This window comes from Ranitomeya imitator, chromosome 7 (assembly GCF_032444005.1).
Source record: "Ranitomeya imitator isolate aRanImi1 chromosome 7, aRanImi1.pri, whole genome shotgun sequence".
NCBI classification, from domain to species: domain Eukaryota; kingdom Metazoa; phylum Chordata; class Amphibia; order Anura; family Dendrobatidae; genus Ranitomeya; species Ranitomeya imitator.
The window spans coordinates 124484016-124503938 of NC_091288.1; the positions used below are offsets into that span (position 1 = coordinate 124484016).

Consider the following 19923-nt stretch of genomic DNA (forward strand, 5'->3'; position numbering starts at 1 on the left):
TTTTAATCATAGACCTGAGACAAGGACAAGTTTTTTTAAATATAAAAAATATTTTTCTGTTGTGCTCATGGCAATAGCTGATGCGGACTGTCGCTTCATCGCCGTGGACATTGGAGCTTTTGGCCGTGGCAACGATTCCCAGACTTTCAAGAACTCGGATATGGGCCGGCGTGTGTATGGCAAAAATTTCAATTTTCCCCCGCCATAGCCTCTCCCCAACACTCAAGTTCCACCACTGCCATTTATTATAGTTGGGGATGAGGCCTTCCAGATGTGTGAAAACCTACTGAAGCCCTATTCCAGTCGGGACTTGAACCACACTAGAAGGATCTTTAACTACAGACTGACCAGGGCCCGAAGAACAGTAGAGTGTTCCTTTGGCATTCTGGTCTCAAAATGGCGCATTCTTGCATCAGCCATAAATCTAAAAGTGGAAACAGTCGACGAGGTGGTCAAAGCCTGTGTGGTTCTTCACAATTATATAATGGCTAAGGAGCAACCCAACATTGAACTGGATGAACCAGTTGCACACCCACTGCCCGATTTCCAGCATCACCCGCTGCGGTCAACTGCACCAGTTGGTCACATGCGGGATCAATTTGCTGCATTTTTTGATTCAGATATTGGACGATTGTCATGGCAGGACAATGTTGTTTAAATGTCCTGTTGTTATTACATCTGTTACAGTAATTATCTGATATGATAATATTTCTCATTAATAAACTTTAGTTTTGGTTGTGTTGACCGTGTCTCCTATGTTTTCCTCTACATACCAAGGCTGTCCTAAAACTAGCAGTATTTGGTCTGTATTTAATATCAGTATTTGTAATCCAAAACCAGGAGTGGGTGTTAAAGGCAGAGGTGCTAGTTGTTATGTTAATAACATAATTTACCTTTAATTGCTCCACTCCTTGTTTTGGCTTACAAATACTGATATAAAATACTGGCCACATACTGCTTGTGTTATGGCAGCCATGTTGCTTTACGCTTGGTGACGTCATTGTGTCCTTATTCTGTTCTGCAGTATCCATTGGACACAGACTGAAGAGACAATGACTGTCACACTAAACAGATCTATATTCATCAAGTCAGGTGTCAGAAATAATGAATTCATGATGCACATATAACAGCCTCATGAATTCACTATTTCTGTCACCTGAGCAGGTGAGCATAGATATGCCGTGTGACCACCATTGTCCCTTCTATTTGTGTGTAATAGATTATGTACACAAAAGAGAAAATGGAGGTTATAGAAGGCAGTTCTCTATTCACCAGGTCAGGTTTCAGAACTAAATTTGTTTTTTGTTTTTTTAACACCTGACCAGTTCAGTAGAGTTCTGCACTGTATTTCCGCCATTTTCTCTTCAGACTGCAACTCAAGTCACAGCAGAAAGAAGAGATTATGAAGATAATACATCTATTATTTTTGGGCCCACCTCATATCTTTATACTAAAGACACACAAAGGTGCATTTTTAAAAAATAACTACTGGAGATATGATGTGGCCCAAAAATTAAACGTGTGGTGAAGTTTCTTGACGCACGGTGTGTGTTGCCAGCGGCGATAGACACAATAAACCAAACATAATTGTGGCAAATCAAATTGAATTTATTTTTTTAACAACCAAAAAAATGTATTTAACTGCGCCGGCTTGGGGTAGAGTGATGTAAACGGGGGGTGTGAAGCACTGAGGCCTGGCTAACCGTGGACGACGCAGAGGTGACAGGAGAAGGGGCAATGAAACTAGTGGGGTCTGGTAGTTCGGGGATGGGGCTTGACACATGAGAGGCTTGAGACGCACTGGAAGGGTGAGACAAACCTAACATTACAGACACATTGGGAGGTGAAGGGGGAGGAATGCTAAGACTTCTCTGTTTTTTTGTGTGTGTGTGTTTTTTTTAGTTTGACGGGTTCTGGGAGGTAATGGTGAGCTCATATGGCGTGGTGGTGGGTGACCTGTCAGGGTCCGGCTGCACCGTGTCAGAGTCCATAGCGCTCGTAGAGCGTGCAGCCATGCCATAGTCCATAGCGCTCGTAGAGCGTGCAGCCATGCCAGAGTCCATAGCGCTCATAGAGCGTGCAGCCATGCCAGAGTCCTTAGTGCTCGTAGAGCGTGCAGCCATGCCAGAGTCCATAGTGCTCGTAGAGCATGCAGCCATGCCAGAGTACATTGTGCTCTTAGAGCGTGCAGCTATGCCAGAGTCCATAGTGCTCGTAGAGCATGCAGCCATGCCAGAGTCCATAGCACTTGTAGAGCGGAAGGCCATACTAGGGTCCTGCTGCATCGTGGTGGTGGCAGTACGGAAAACCATGCCAGGGTCCTGCTGCATCGTGGTGGTGGTGGTACTGAAAGCCATGCCAGGGTCCTGCTGCATCGTGGTGGTGGCAGTATGGAAAGCCATGCCATGGTCCTGCTGCATCGTGCTGGTGGCGGTACGGAAAGCCATGCCAGGCATCGTGGTGGTGGCGGTACGGAAAGCCATGCCAGGGTCCTGCTGCATCGTGGTGGTGGCAGTATGGAAAGCCATGCCAGGGTCCTGCTGCATCGTGGTGGTGGCGGTACGAAAAGCCATGCCAGGGTCCTGCTGCATCGTGGTGGTGGCGGTACGGAAAGCCATGCCAGGGTCCTGCTGCATCGTGGTGGTGGCGGAGGAGGTCCAAGCAGGAGAAGCGGTTGTCACGGTGGTGGCGGTGGGATTCCAACTGCACTCGTCATGGTGCTGGCGCTGTAGTGGAGTCCGCCTGTGGAAGGAATTGAGGTGGCCGTGCAGTGGTATGCAGTAGAGGTCGGCATTGAGGTTAATCGTGACAGTGAAGGCACATTTGGATATGCCGCCACTGTCTGCTCAAAATACTGACTCTGCTGCATAGCCTGCACGTAAACAGCATTGCAGGCCTGCATCACACTAAGCTGGAGATCAGGAGTAAGGTGTTCCGACATGCCCTGCTCAATTTGGTTAAAAAAATGATGAGCTGGCCTCTGGAGGTCGGCTTTCACTTGATCAAGGCTTTTGGTGACCTCCTGGATACGTGCATTCAAGAGGTTATGTGAAACATCCATTCGGTCACCCAAAGCCTTGATTGCTTCGTGTAAAACCGAGCTCAAGTGCAAAAACTCAGGCATGAGTGACATGTCCGAAGCCCTCTGCCGCTGCCGGGAGGAGCCCAAAAAGAAAGGGGCAGTGGAAGTGGACTGCGAAAGGGGAAGACCTGATGGACCAGCTCCCTGGTCTCCAGTTAGTGTGGAAGGCCCACTTGCTGCTGCACTGCTGGATGGCTGGGACGGGTCAGCGGCTTTCGGATGAAGGACCACTCCAGAACCTGGGCCAACAGTAGTGCTCCATGTGCTGTGAAAAAAGGAAAAAGAAAATTAATACCAAATATTAACAAGATGCAATATCCTGTGGAATAGAAACATACATAGTAATGCAAAGCAATACAACCTAATGCACGTGATAAATACTTATGCTCTCTGGGCAAGGACCAGTCTTAAAAATGCCAGAACGCGATGGTATTTGTACGTTCGGATCTTTGCTACTGAACCACTGGGAACACGGCTCTCTTGACGCAGGTCCTTGTTGAAGCGGTCCTTAATCGAACGCCAATGTGTTTTGACTTTGCCCACTGTTAAAAAAAACAAACAAAAAAAACAAAAACATTTTGGTCAGAAAAAGAACTTTGGGCCGTGCTCACACAACTGTGTGTGATGAGAGAAACTCCTGAGAGTTTCTTTCATCACACACAGTTGAGTGAGCACAGCCAAGGTCTCTGCTGCTTCACACTGCAGTGCAATACTTACCAAATGCACTTCGGACCCGAGTCGAGGCATTGTCCCAGCCATCCCACAGCTCTTTGGCCACCTCATTCCATAGGCGCCGCAATGTGACGTTGTTCGAGTGCAGTGGATCCCGGGTGTCCAACAACGGGACTCGCTCCTGGACCAGGGCGATGAGGAGTTCATTCTCTATGAGATCATCCTCCCGTTGTGAAACCTAAAAAATAAATAAAGTCATTAAAGTTTGGTCAATTAACATAAGGAAAAGAAAGAAAAAAGATGAAGAGAAATGGCATGAATAGGAAAGGCAACATACAAAAGCATTCCAGAAGAAATAGTAAAGAAATACGAATGGAAAGAAAGGAAGATTCAAGAATATTACACTGAGGATACATAAAAAAACAGTCAGCCTTGTATACGTACCAGCTGCCGTCTTTCCACTCGACCTTGACTCTGCTGCTCCTGGCCAGTTTCTGCCGCAGATGAAGAGGAGCTCTAAAAAAAAAGAAAAATTCAAATTGTCACATGTGTAGATGTGACAGTGAATACTTACCAATCTGACGAGGCAAGTACTCACCTCACTCACATGCTCGACTTCTGACGGCCCAGGTTGAAACTCCTCATGAGATGAAGTAGAAGACATTCTGATGCATGTAGAAAGAAAGAAATGCAAGAAATTAGGACATGTAGAGACAGAAAATAGAAAATAAAGGCATTGGCTAGGATATACTCATATTTTTCAGTGTCTTGTTTTCCTCCAAGCTGTAGACTGTGTCTCGTCTGCTTCTGTGTCTGCGGAGTAGTGACCTGCAAATGTCCACTAACTCCCTTTATCACCTACTATGTGGGGGGTGGCTTATCAGTGTCTACACATGTTGTTTTCAAATGAAACGCATGCGCCCACGAACGTAACCAAACGTATGTGCTTGTGAACGCATGCGTTCATATAGACAGCAATGCGTTTTTTGGCGCAAACCTTGCGCAATCAACCGCATGCATTACCAGGCGGCAAATTGACGCCTCTAAAAATTACTACATGTTGCATTTTCGCGCCAAGCCGCAAACGACGAAACGGCGCATGCGTCGTCAAACACGGTAAAACGCGAACAATCGCAAACGCATGTGTTCCTAATGTTAAATATAGGAATACATAACGCATGCGGATATATGCGGTAGAAACGCTGCGGACACAAACGCAAATGTGAAACCGGCCTTAGTCCATGGAAGAATGTAATTTGCTGACCTTTTGATGACATTAGGTCCTACCTTTTAAAAAGGTCCAGCAACCTTGGCTTGGCTCATTAAAGCCTCATAACGCCAATCTAGCTGGTGAAACATGTTGGGGAGGCTTAGAAGCAAGTTTTAAGAGCACTAGTCAGTAAATCAATGGGGTGTACCATTCAAAAGGATATAGGTAGCGGCCGCACCTTATACCATTCCCTGATATGAAATAAGATATGATTTATTAGGACAGTGAGAACATTAAGGACGCGAGTCAAATAAGTTGTACGTTGGTGTCCATAGAGATATACACCGACTTATGCAAATTTTAATAAGTCTTCCTTTAATGGTATCATTAAAAGTTAAATTTTATGGTCTTTAGTTAGGGTTATTTGACTTTTTGCAATTTGTGACTGTTTTGAAAGATTCTATATTTGATGGGTAGGGGGAGACTGAATAACTTTTAGACTTCAGTAAAAGTAACACTTTTTTTTACATTAGCAGCAGTTAATAATTTACAAGGCTATTTACAGTTTCCAAAATTAAAGAGTTGCAATGTATCAGAAAAAAAATGAACCTATACTGTGGCTCGATACGGCCAAGGTCAGACTGGCCCACCGGAGAATTCACACATGGGCTGACAGACTAGCACTGTTTATAGCTGAAGGCACAGCAGTGATAATACGCTAGCTGATCAGAAGCTAGAAGTACTGAGCACAGCTTCTCCCAGAGTTAAACAACCCAGGAGAGTGGTCCTCATGAACACACTTCTGCTGCAGCTCACTTTGCGTACTAAATAGAATACTCTTCACCAAGAGGAGACTCCCAGACCAGAACGCAGCGCAGATTTAAAGGGGGGCATGTCTGGCAGCCGACATTAACACAGACGAACCTAGAGAGAGTTCCATCTCTAATTCAGATTACTTACCATAATCCTGCTGCAATTGCGTGACAAATTACATCTACAAACACCTCTTATTGCAGTGCATGCCAAGAGAGGAGTCATGAATAGAAGATGCCAATCCTTAGCGGTGGAGAAGCTCCAGGAATTTGCAAGGCCCTCATTGCAAAATGGTACCGGGACTCAAGCAAAAGGGCGGGGGGGGGGGGGGGGGGGTGGCGCGGGAAGACGGGGGTGAAGTACATCCAGAAGAACCTGAGCCTACTGAGCCTGCATTAAAGCAGGTATCTGTATAACTCCTCTCTGCTATACAAGATACTATGATATCTCTCATTGGAAAAATAGAGGAGGTGAAGATAGTGTGGTATTTTTGAGATCTGCAGAACCTAAGGGAGTGTGTGAAATATTGAGGCTAGAATATCCTCCCTGGAAGACAGCTCCGGTGGCAGGTAAATTGCTATAATTGGAAAAGGTGGCTATTATGTTGTCCCAAAGAGCTGAGGACCTAGAAAACAGTCTCTGCCATAACAACTTGCAGATCCTGGGATTTCCAGAGTGTGCAGAGAAGAAAGACCCCTGCACATTTATTGAGAACTGATAAGTCTATGTTTCTAGATATCAAGCAGTCTCCCACATTAATTATAGAAAGAGCACATCGGGTCCAAGCTCGATCACCTCCACCGAGTGCTCAGACCAGACCTCTCCTGGAAAGGCTACTATGTAGCAGAAACAGACACCATATTGGGAATAGCATGCCATAAAGGCTCACTTACAACAACTCATCTATAGCGCTTTTCCCAGACTTTTTAGCAGTGCTGCAGAAAACAAGAGCCACATTTCTAAACGATGAAAAACGACTAAAGGAATTACAGATCTCCTATGCTACGGCCTTTCCTGCTCCCTTACGTGTAATACATGACAAAAAGACATTATTCTTCTCAACTCCATCAGAGGCAATATAAAGCGCAACAGAAATTGCTGAAGACATGGAAGAAGAATCCACATTCATATCCTTGCATTGACTCTTTTGCCGATTTCCACTCTGGAAGCATAATGAGAATAGTATTATGGACACCCACACAGGATTTAGTTTGATACATACAGTACAGACCAAAAGTTTGGACACACCTCATTTAAAGATTTTTCTTTATTTTCATGACTATGAAAATTGTACATTCACACTGAAGGCATCAAAACTATGAATAACCACATGTGGAATTATATACTTAAAAAAAGTGTGAAACAACTGAAATTATGTCTTATACTATAGACATATGCAGCATCAATAGTAAATAGTTGGGGACACACAGGGTTAATAGCAGCGGTAACTGAGTGCGTTACACCGCGGGCCGTTACCGCTGCCATTAACCCTGTGTGAGCGGTGAGTGGAGGGGATTACGGAGCGGGCACCGGGCAGTGAGTGCAGGGGAGTAGGGGAGGGACTAATCGGACTGTGGCCGTCGCTGATTGGTCGCAGCAGCCATGACAGGCAGCTGCCGAGACCAATCAGCAAAAGAATAACCGTGACAGAAAGACAGACGGAAGTACCCCTTAGAAAATTATGTATATAGATTCTAGGTTCTTCAACGTAGCCACCTTTTGCTTTGATGACTGCTTTGCACACTCTTGGCATTCTCTTGATGAGCTTCATGAGGCAGTCCCCGGGAATGGTTTTCACTTCACAGGTGTGCCCTGTCAGGTTTAATAAGTGGGATTTCTTGCCTTATAAATGGGGTTGGGACCATCAGTTGTGTTGTGCAGAAGTCTGGTGGATACACAGCTGATAGTCCTACTGAATAGACTGTTAAAATTTGTATTATGGCAAGAAAAAAGCATTTAAGTAAAGAAAAATGAGTGGCCATCATTACTTTAAGAAATGAAGGTCAGTCAGTCCGAAAAATTGGGGAAAATTTTAAAAGTGTCCCCAAGTGCAGTGGCAAAAACCATCAAGCGCTACAAAGAAACTGGCTCAAATGAGGACCGCCCCTGGAAAGGAAGACCAAGAGTCACCTCTGCTTCTGAGGATAAATTTATCCAAGTCACCAGCCTCAGAAATCGCAGGTTAAAGGGAACCTGTCACCTGAATTTGGCGGGACTGGTTTTGGGTCATATGGGCGGAGGCAAGATTGCTTTGCGCAGGCGTGTACTATGGAGGACAGAGAATGAACTTCAATCCAATATTGCAGCCAGCATGCAGCCAGCGGGTAAAGAAAGGGTGAATCAAACACCCGAAAACTCCGCCCATATGACCCAAAACCAGTCCCGCCAAATTCAGGTGACAGAGTCCCTTTAACAGCAGCTCAAATTAGAGACCAGGTCAATGCCACACAGCATTTCTAGCAGCAGACACATCTCTACAACAACTGTTAAGAGGAGACTTTGTGCAGAAGGCCTTCATGGTATAGTAGCTGCTAGGAAACTACTGCTAAGGACAGGCAACAAGCAGAAGACTTGTTTGGGCTAAAGAACACAAGGAATGGACATTAGACCAGTGGAAATCTGTGCTTTGGTCTGATGAGTCCAAATTTGAGATCTTTGGTTCCAACCACCGTGTCTTTGTGCGACGCAGTAAAGGTGAACGGATGAACTCTACATGCCTGGTTCCCACCGTGAAGCATGGAGGAGGTGTGATGGTGTGGGGGTGCTTTGCTGGTGACACTATTGGGGATTTATGCAAAATTGAAGACATACTGAACCAGCATGGCTACCACAGCATCTTGCAGCGGCATGCTATTCCATCCGGTTTGCATTTAGTTGGACCATCATTTATTTTTCAACAGGACAATGACCCCAAACACACCTCCAGGATGTGTAAAGGTACCGTCACATTTAGCGATGCTGCAGCGATACCGACAATGATGCCGATCGCTGCAGCGTCGCTGTTTGGTCGCTGGAGAGCTGTCACACAGACAGCTCTCCAGCGACCAACGATCCCGAAGTCCCCGGGTAACCAGGGTAAACATCGGGTTACTAAGCGCAGGGCCGTGCTTAGTAACCCGATGTTTACCCTGGTTACCAGTGTAAATGTAAAAAAAAAAAAACACTACATACTTACATTCCAGTGTCTGTCCCCCGGCGTTCTGCTTCCCTGCACTGTGTAAGTGCTGGCCTTAAAAGCAGAGCGGTGATGTCACCGCTCTAATCTGCTTTACGGCTGGCCGGCGCTGACAGTGCAGGGAAGCAGAACGCCGGGGGACAGACACCGGAATGTAAGTATGTAGTGTTTGTTTTTTTTTACTTTTACACTGGTAACCAGGGTAAATATTGGGTTACTAAGCGCGGCCCTGCGCTTAGTAACCCGATATTTACCCTGGTTACCTGTGAAGACATCCCTGGATCGGCGTCACACGCCAATTCAGCGATGTCTGCGGGAGATCCAGCGATGAAATAAAGTTCTGGACTTTCTGCTCCGACCAACGATGTCACAGCAGGATCCAGATCGCTGCTGCGTGTCAAACACAACGATATCGCTATCCAGGACGCTGCAATGCCACGGATCGCTAGCGATATCGTTGTGAAGTTGGTCAGAGTGATGGTACCTTAAGGGCTATCTGACCAAGAAGGAGAGTGATGGGGTGCTACACCTGATGACCTGGCCTCCACAGTCACCAGACCTGAACCCAATTGAGATGGTTTGGGGTGAGCTGGACCGCAGGGTGAAGGCAAAAGTGCCAACAAGTGCTAAGCATCTCTGGGAACTCCTTCAAGATTGTTGGAAAACCATTCCCGCTGACTACCTCTTGAGGCTCATCAAGAGAATGCCAAGAGTGTGCAAAGCAGTCATCAAAGCAAAAGGTGGCTACTTTGAAGAACCTAAAATATAAGACATAATTTCAGTTGTTTCACACCTTTTTATTAAGTATATAACTCCACATGTGTTAATTCATAGTTTTGATGCCTTCAGTGTGAATGTACAATTTTCATAGTCATGAAAATACAGAAAAATCTTTAAATGAGAAGGTGTGTCCAAACTTTTGGTCTGTACTGTGTATATATATATATATATATATATATATTATTGTGGTGTGACTGGTGCTTGTGTAGTTAATGGGAGGTATGTGTTACAGGGATGGATGCTCCCTGTGATGCAACCCGGTGTATTTTGTCTTTAGTGCACATGAGCACTGAAGATGTCGCTTAGTGCACCTGGGTCTGGGTTGTGGGTAGCTATGAGAGATGCAAGGGTCTGGCTACCCATATACCTCACTCTGAGTGGGGGTGCTCACTGTACCCCTTTTCCCTGCAGGAGTTTGAGGACCTGAAGTGATGTCATGATCATGTGACCAGTGCATGTGATGCTACCTCACCTATGGGTGTGGTTACAGGCTACCTAATGGTGGTGTGTTTGGCACATGTGAGTGATTGTTTGGGAGTCTGCAAGTGTGGACAGACTTCCATGTGTCCCGGACAATACAGAGAGACCGTGTTTAGGCTGTAGAGCCTGCGTGCTGGACATGGCACAGCCTGTGTGCCCACAGACCTGAGAGAGCGGAGCTCTACTATGAACATTGAGGATTCGTCAGTCTGATGTAAGACTGTTTGCCTTTTGTTCATGTTTCTATGGTTTATTGAGAAAATAAACCATATAGACTGTTTTAAGTGGAAAAACCATGCCCGAGTGCTTGAATCCCATGCCAAGCGAATGTCCCCCAAGACACGTAGTAGGCGAAATGTTACAATTGGTGCTAGACTGCGGGCAATGGTCCAAGAAGCACATGTTGCAGTGCTGGCTGGTCTGAGCCAGAGGAGTGGACGGTCTGAAAACCGTGAGTGATACTGACCGGGGTCAGTGAGAACTGTTTGCGGGATACCTCTAAGGAGAAGAGGGATACGGGAACCTGTGTGGCCGACACTAACAGGTAACAGACAGGAGTCCGTGTTATGCTGACCGGGGTCAGTGAGAGACTGTTTTTTTTCTATAAAGCCCATGTGCAGGTGTTTGGTGTGGACCGGCGGGCCTATGAATTTTTATTTCCTCTGATTCAGATTGCTGTGGCTCGGCGGGGCCACGAAGACTGAAGGCGTCTGGCGATAACTCGGCGGGGTTACAAAGGTGGTCATCCTTAACGTAGAATTGTCTGGAGGTCCGCAAAGCCGTCTGGAGGTTTTGTAGAGCCATGCAGAGCAGTTGCAGCAAGAGGTTATGCAGCAGCAGGAACTGCAGTAGTAACCACAGGAGCCTCACAGTGAGGAACTGTTGGGGCCTGAGAGTGCCGTGGGGAGTCCACGGGGTGTACCCCAGAGTGGGTGGAGTCCCAAAAGGGAGCGGTGACCCCAAATAATTATGGTTGGCCAAAAAGGGGCTGAATCCCAAAAGGGGGTAGTTGCCAAAGAGGTGGAGTCCCTAAAGGGGTAGTGGACCTAAACGAGAAAATAGCCCCCAAGGGGTGGTGGCCCAAAAAGGGGTGGAGTCCCAAAATGGGATAGTGCCCCAAAATGGGTGGGGCTTTCAAAAGGGGCGGCATCAGTTACCTCAGTGGACATGTCTGGGGAACAGCGGTGTTTGTTTTGCTTATTCGGAGTGTGGCATAAACTTCCCGTTTGACAGGCCGCAGATGTGTACTGTGAGTATCTAGACTACTGGACTGAGAGTCAGGTGACACTGATGGGAACTCCTCTCGTTCTCTGTCTAACCGAGAAAAAGGTCAAGTTTCGATGCATCCATGGGGTCACTGTGGACTATATTGTGGACAGAGTGACTATTGATATGTCCAAAAGTGTAGAGTGCCAAGATGGCGGTTTAACACCAAACTTGTTCTACCTCTTTGAGAGGGGCCGGGACTTTGTGGTCTTTGAAGACCTATGGGAAGTTGATGAAGTGAAGGGGTTGCTCAGAGGAGAGATGAAACAGTTGTATTGAAGCCCCACTACAGCAGCATGCTGTGGGGATTCCTGTTAATGGGATGCATAAAGAGGAGGTAGCGCCACCTAAAGTCAATAGTCAAGAGTTACGGGTGACTGGAAGAAAGAGTGGGTCTAACACCTGTTTTAAGTGGGGACTTGCTGTTCCAGGATGACAGGGTGAGAGGGGGTGACTCCTATTCAGACTGACTCGAACACAAGGGAAAAAGTGCAGTAAGGGGGAGCCGAGTAAAAATGACAGATCTTCCTCTCGTCACGGGGGTCACAGAAAGGCGGGACAGGCTACACCCTCTGAGAAAAGAGATGATGAGGAAGAGTCAGGGTCAGGTACAGATCAGGTTACTGTCCTTGATAAGGAGGTCACTATCTCTGACAAATCCCAGCACAGAGGTAGGGCTGGAATTAAAACAGACCTGTAGTAGTCCCACATCTGCAATGCCCGGAAAGGTTGAAGTGGCTCAGAATGTTGAAGGCTCCAGAGTACCTGATGCCGAAGGGATGGAGATCTCTGAAGTTACCAAGAGTCGAGAGGTACCTAAGAGTGAACAGACAGAGAGCCCCGCAGAGACCATAGAGGCAGTTGAAGGAACAGGTGGAACTCTGAAGAGGCAGAGTATGGGTGGACAAGAGAGCCCATTTGGAAATCTAATTAAAGAACTGATGGTGCCTCATGTGCTGGCCAAAAGAGAGCAGGACCATGAGATAGAGCTGCTGAAAGAAACAGTTGAGCGAGAAGGGGTCCTGAGACAAGCAATTGAGCAGAGTGGATGAGTTGGAGAAGGAAGTCTCTGAGCTCAGAGGTCACCTGTCAAACCATGAACAAGGCCATATTGAAAGATATGAAGGTGCTCAGAGAGGCCCAAGAGAAGCATCAGCAGGAGCTTCTCTGTTATGATCCTTTGACCTTGGAGCAGCATGAGAACTTTCACTGGAGTAGGTGGTCACTATACTGACCGCAAATCCTGATCTTAACACCGCAACTAGAAGTAGCTGTGGAGTGTACCTAACCAATCCTAGACACCTCGTCACAGCCAGAGGACTAAATACCCCTAAAGATGGAAATAGGAATACTATCTTGCCTCAGAGCAGATCCCCAAAGGATAGACAGCCCCCCACAAATATTGGCGGTGAGTCGGAGAGGAAAAAACATACACAGGCAGAAAAACAGGATTTAGCACAGGAGGCCACTCTAACTAAAATAGGACAGGATAGGACAGAGTTCTGTGCGGTCAGTATTAAAACCCTTCAAAAATATCCACAGCAGAATATACAAAAACTTCCTACATCTAACTAAAGACGTAGGAGCGTATATCTGCAACTCCAGCGAATCCTACAATCAGAGCAGGAATACAATCAAAAACAAGCACCCTGCCTGTGTGCCACAGAAAAAGAAACAGACACTTATCTTTGCTGAAATGGCAGCCAAGCAGGAGAATCCAGAAAGAGATCCATCATATCCCAAAAAAACATTGACAAATGGCAAGGACTAATGAGTCCTGCAAGCCTAAATACCCCAGTCAGAACTGCAATTAGCAGATACACCTGTCCAAGACTGCAGCCCAGGAGCACTTGCATTACCATCTGCTACCACCAGAGGGAACTCAAAAGCAGAATTCACAACAGTACTCCCCCCTTGAGGAGGGGTCACCGAACCCACACCAGAGCCCCCAGGACGATCAGGATGAGCCAGATGAAAGGCACGAACCAAATCAGCAGCATGGACATCAGAGGCAAAAACCCAAGAATTATCCTCCTGGCCATAACCCTTCCATTTGACAAGGTACTGAAGCTTCCGCCTCGAAAAACGAGAATCCAAAATCTTCTCAACAACATATTCCAACTCCCCATCAACCAACACAGGGGCCGGAGGATCAACAGAGGGAACAACGGGCTCCACATATTTCCGCAACAAAGATCTATGGAAGACATTATGGATAGCAAAAGAGGCCGGAAGCGCCAGTCGAAAAGACACCGGATTAATAATCTCAGAAATCCTATAAGGACCGATAAACCCAGGCTTAAACTTAGGAGAAGAAACCTTCATAGGAACATGACGGGAAGACAACCAGACCAGATCCCCAACCCGTAGCCGGGAACCAACACACCAACGACGATTAGCAAAACGTTGAGCCTCCTCTTGAGACAACACCAAATTGTCCACCACATGAGCCCAGATCTGCTGCAACCTGCCCACCACAGAATCCACACCAGGACAGTCAGAAGGCTCAACCTGCCCAGAAGAAAAACGAGGATAAAAACCAAAATTACAAAAGAAAGGCGAAACCAAGGTAGCCGAACTAGCCCAATTATTAAGGGCAAACTCGGCCACTGGCAAGAAAGCCACCCAATCATCCTGATCAGCAGACACAAAGCATCTCAAATAAGTCTCCAAAGTCTGATTAGTTTGCTCGGTCTGACCATTTGTGTGAGGATGAAACGCAGAAGAAAAAGACAAATCAATGCCCAGCCTAGCACAAAAGGCCCGCCAAAACCTAGAAACAAACTGGGAACCTCTGTCGGACACAATATTCTCCGGAATACCATGCAAACGGACAACATGCTGAAAGAACAATGGAACCAAATCCGAAGAGGAAGGCAATTTAAGCAAAGGCACCAAATGAACCATCTTAGAAAACCGGTCACAAACAACCCAGATAACCGACATTTTCTGGGAAACCGGAAGATCGGAAATAAAATCCATAGAAATATGCATCCAGGGCTTCTCAGGGACCGGCAATGGCAAAAGTAACCCACTAGCACGGGAACAACAAGGCTTGGCCCGCGCACAAGTCCCACAGGACTGCACAAAAGAACGCACATCACGCGACAAAGAAGGCCACCAAAAGGACCTACCAACCAAGTCTCTGGTACCAAAAATGCCAGGATGACCAGCCAACATGGAACAGTGAACCTTAGAAATCACTCTACTAGTCCATCTGTCAGGAACAAACAGTTTCCCCACAGCGGTCAGGTTTATCAGCTTGAAATTCCTGAAGAACCAATCGTAAATCAGGGGAAATGGCAGAAAGGACCACCCCTTCTTTCAGAATACCGACCGGTTCTAAGACCTCAGGAGAATCAGGCAAAAAACTCCTAGAGAGGGCATCAGCCTTAATGTTCTTAGAACCCGGAAGGTACGAGCCCACGAAATCAAAACGGGAAAAAAACAAGGACCATCAAGCCTGTCTAGGATTCAGCCGTTTAGCAGACTCGAGGTAAATCAAATTCTTATGATCAGTCAAGACCACAATACGGTGCTTAGCTCCCTCAAGCCAATGTCGCCACTCCTCAAATGCCCACTTCATAGCCAACAACTCCCGATTGCCGACATCATAATTGCGTTCAGCAGGCGAAAACTTACGGGAAAAGAAGGCACACAGTTTCATTAAGGAACCAACAGGATCCCTCTGAGACAAAACGGCCCCTGCCCCAATCTCAGAAGCGTCAACCTCAACCTGAAACGGAAGAGAAACATCCGGTTGGCGCAACACCGGAGCAGAAGTAAATCGACGTTTAAGCTCCTGAAAGGTAGAGGCAGCCGCAGAGGACCAATTCGCCACATCAGCGCCTTTCTTCATCAAATCGGTCAAGGGTTTAACCACGCTGGGAAAATTAGCAATGAAACGGCGATAAAAATTTGCAAAACCCCAAAATTTCTGAAGGCTCTTCACAGAGGTGGGCTGAATCCAATCATGAATGGCCTGAACCTTAACCGGATCCATCTCTATAGATGAGGGAGAAAAAATAAAGCCCAAAAAAGAGACCTTCTGCACCCCAAAGAGACACTTAGACCCTTTCACAAACAGGGCATTGTCACGAAGGATCTGAAATACCATCCTGACCTGTTCCACATGAGACTCCCAATCATCGGAAAAAAACAAAATATCATCCAAATATCCAATCAAGAACTTATCAATATAAATCAGGAAGATATCATGCATGAAGAACTGAAAAACAGATGGAGCATTAGTGAGCCCGAATGGCATCACAAGGTATTCAAAATGGCCTTCGGGCGTGTTAAACGCAGTTTTCCATTCATCACCCTGCTTAATACGAACAAGATTATACGCCCCCCGAAGGTCAATCTTCGTAAACCAACTAGCTCCCTTAATCCTAGCAAACAAATCGGTAAGCAAAGGTAAAGGGTATTGAAACTTGACCATGATTTTATTCAAGAGGCAATAATCAATACATGGTCTCAAGGAACCATCTTTTTTAGCAACAAAAAAGAACCCCGCTCCCAACGGTGAAGAAGATGGCCGAATATGCCCTTTCTCCAAAGACTCCTTAATATAGCTCCGCATGGCGGTATGTTCAGGCACAGACAGGTTGAAAAGTCGACCCTTAGGAAACTTACAGCCTGGAATCAAGTCAATAGCACAATCGCAGTCCCTGTGCGGTGGAAGGAAACTGGACTTGGGCTCATCGAATACATCCTGAAAATCAGACAAAAACTCTGGAATTTCAGAAGAGGAAGAAGAGGAGATTGACATCAAAGGAACATCATTATGAACCCCCTGACAACCCCAACTAGTCACAGACATGGACTTCCAATCCAACACAGGATTATGTACCTGCAACCACGGAAAACCCAGCACGATAGCATCATCCAAATTATGCAACACCAGAAATCGACAATCTTCCTGATGGGCTGGCACCATGCACATGGTCACCTGTGTCCAAAACTGGGGCTTATTTTTAGCCAAGGGGGTAGCATCAATGCCCCTTAAAGGAATAGGGTTCTGCAAAGGCTGCAAGGGAAAACCACAACGCCTGGCAAACCCAAAGTCCATTAAGTTCAAGGCGGCGCCTGAATCCACAAACGCCATGACAGAAAATGATGACAATGAGCAGATCAAGGACACAGATAACAGAAATTTAGGTTGTACAGTACTGATGGTAAATGAACTAGCGATCCTTTTTGTCCGATTAGGACAGACTGAAATGACATGAGAAGCGTCGCCACAATAATAACACAACCCATTCTGACGTCTGAATCCTTGTCGTTCTGTTCTAGACAGAATCCTATCACACTGCATTGGCTCAGGAATCTGCTCTGAGGACAACGCCACAGTGCGCATAGTTCTGCAATCCCGCAAGCGCCGGTCAATCTGAATGGCCAGCGACATAGAATCACTGAGACCAGACATCTTTAACGGATTCAGAAAGACCCCTTCTGAAAATTGCCGCCAAAGCATCATTATTCCATTTAGTCAACACAGACCATTTTCTGAATTTCTGACAATACAATTCTGCCGCCTCTTGACCCTGAGACAGGGCCAACAAGGTCTTCTCAGTTTGATCCACAGAATTAGGTTCATCATATAATAATCCCAAAGCCTGAAAAAAGGAGTCTATATTAAGCAAAGCCGAATTCCCAGATTCCAGGGAAAACGCCCAATCCTGCGGGTCGCCACGCAGCAGGGAGATTACGATTTTTACCTGCTGAATGGAATCACCGGAGGATCGAGGTCTCAGAGCAAAAAAAAGTTTACAGTTGTTTTTAAAACACAAAAATTTGGACCGGTCACCAAAAAACAAATCAGGAGTAGGAATCTTCGGCTCTAAAGCAGGAGTCTGAACAATATAATCTGAAATACCCTGTACACTAGCAGCAAGCTGGTCTACACGAGAAGCTATTTCCTGAACATTCATGCTAGCACAAAGCTCCTCAGCCACCCAGAGATTAAGAGGGAAGAGAAGACAAAACAGACTGAAGAAAAAAAATGGCTCAACACCTTTCTTCCCTTCTTCTGAGAGGCATTTGACTCATTAGGGGCTAGTTGTACTGTTATGATCCGGTGACCTTGGAGCAGCATGAGAACTTTCACTGGAGTAGGTGGTCACTATACTGACCGCAAATCCTGATCTTAACACTGCTACTAGAAGTAGCCATGGGGTGTACCTAACAAATCCTAGACACCTTGTCACAGCCGGAGGACTAAATACCCCTAAAGATGGAAATAGGAATACTATCTTGCCTCAGAGCAGAACCCCAAAGGATAGACAGCCCCCCACAAATATTGGTGGTGAGTAGGAGAGGAAAAAACATACGCAGGCAGAAAAAGAGGATTTAGAACAAGAGGCCACTCTAGCTAAAATAGGACAGGATAGGACAGAGTTCTGTGCGGTCAGTATTAAAACCCTTCAAAAATATCCACAGCAGAATATACAGAAACTTCCTCCATCTAACTAAAGATGAGGGAGCGTATATCTGCAACTCCAGCGAATCCTACAATCAGAGCAGGAATACAATAAAAAAACAAGCACACAGCAGAATTCTCAACAGTTTTAGGCATGAACTTGCAGCTTTCTGGCGCCCCCTTACCCTGCTGGCCAATAAGGGTATTGCCAGAGGATAAGACAATGAGGATATTGAGGTTGAGTAGTGCAGCATGTGATTTCACGGGCTGTATACAGTGGGGCAAAAAAGTATTTAGTCAGTCAGCAATAGTGCAAGTTCCACCACTTAAAAAGATGAGAGGCGTCTGTAATTTACATCATAGGTAGACCTCAACTATGGGAGAGAAACTGAGAAAAAAAAATCCAGAAAATCACATTGTCTTTTTTTATCATTTTTTTTGCATATTATGGTGGAAAATAAGTATTTGGTCAGAAACAAACAATCAAGATTTCTGGCTCTCACAGACCTGTAACTTCTTCTTTAAGAGTCTCCTCTTTCCTCCACTCATTACCTGTAGTAATGGCACCTGTTTAAACTTGTTATCAGTATAAAAAGACACCTGTGCACACCCTCAAACAGTCTGACTCCAAACTCCACCATGGTGAAGACCGAAGAGCTGTCAAAGGACACCAGAAACAAAATTGTAGCCCTGCACCAGGCTGGGAAGACTGAATCTGCAATAGCCAACCAGCTTGGAGTGAAGAAATCAACAGTGGGTGCAATAATTAGAAAATGGAAGACATACAAGACCACTGATAATCTCCCTCGATCTGGGGCTCCACGCAAAATCCCACCCCGTGGGGTCAGAATGATCACAAGAACGGTGAGCAAAAATCCCAGAACCACACGAGGGGACTTAGTGAATGAACTGCAGAGAGCTGGGACCAATGTAACAAGGCCTACCATAAGTAACACACTACGCCACCATGGACTCAGATCCTGCAGTGCCAGACGTGTCCCACTGCTTAAGCCAGTACATGTCCGAGCGCGTCTGAAGTTTGCTAGAGAGCATTTGGATGATCCAGAGAAGTTTTGGGAGAATGTCCTATGGTCTGATGAAACCAAACTGGAACTGTTTGGTAGAAACACAACTTGTCGTGTTTGGAGGAAAAAGAATACTGAGTTGCATCCATCAAACACCATACCTACTGTAAAGCATGGTGGTGGAAACATCATGCTTTGGGGCTGTTTCTCTGCAAAGGGGCCAGGACGACTGATCCGGGTACATGAAAGAATAAATGGGGCCATGTATCGTGAGATTTTGAGTGCAAACCTCCTTCCATCAGCAAGGGCATTGAAGATGAAACGTGGCTGGGTCTTTCAACATGACAATGATCCAAAGCACACCGCCAGGGCAACGAAGGAGTGGCTTCGTAAGATGCATTTCAAGGTCCTGGAGTGGCCTAGCCAGTCTCCAGATCTCAACCCTATAGAAAACCTTTGGAGGGAGTTGAAAGTCCGTGTTGCCAAGCGAAAAGCCAAAAACATCACTGCTCTAGAGGAGAACTGCATTGAGGAATGGGCCAACATACCAACAACAGTGTGTGGCAACCTTGTGAAGACTTACAGAAAACGTTTGACCTCTGTCATTGCCAACAAAGGATATATTACAAAGTATTGAGATGAAATTTTGTTTCTGACCAAATACTTATTTTCCACCATAATATGCAAATAAAATGTTAAAAAAACAGACAATGTGATTTTCTGGATTTTTTTTTCTCAGTTTGTCTCCCATAGTTGAGGTCTACCTATGATGTAAATTACAGACGCCTCTCATCTTTTTAAGTGGTGGAACTTGCACTATTGCTGACTGACTAAATACTTTTTTGCCCCACTGTATATACCACCGGTTCCAGATAGGAACATATATATACCTTGATCCATTCACCATCAAGTCCCCAACACCACATAAATATGAAAACTATGCTGCCACCACCAACCTCTTATAGGTGGATCTGACACTCATTTAGTAACGTGAAT

General features: G+C 45.9%; 2 protein-coding genes across 3 annotated transcripts in view; both read right to left on the reverse strand.

Moving 5' to 3' along the window:
• Positions 1-19923, reverse strand: part of INPP1 (inositol polyphosphate-1-phosphatase) — a 472347-nt gene that overhangs the window by 2209 nt on the left and 450215 nt on the right. The window lies entirely within an intron of this gene.
• Positions 1652-4524, reverse strand: LOC138645892 (uncharacterized). Its single transcript, XM_069735386.1, has 3 exons — positions 4199-4524; positions 3800-3992; positions 1652-3624 (listed from the first exon to the last, which is right to left on the reverse strand). The coding sequence occupies exon 3, from the start codon at positions 2634-2636 to the stop codon at positions 1899-1901; it is 738 nt and encodes a 245-aa protein (XP_069591487.1). The 5' UTR covers positions 2637-3624; positions 3800-3992; positions 4199-4524; the 3' UTR covers positions 1652-1898.

Excerpts from the sequence above, each read along its gene's own strand:
- LOC138645892 (XM_069735386.1), bottom strand. The coding sequence starts at position 2,636 with ATGCAGCAGGACCCTGGCATGGCTTTCCGTACCGCCACCACCACGATG.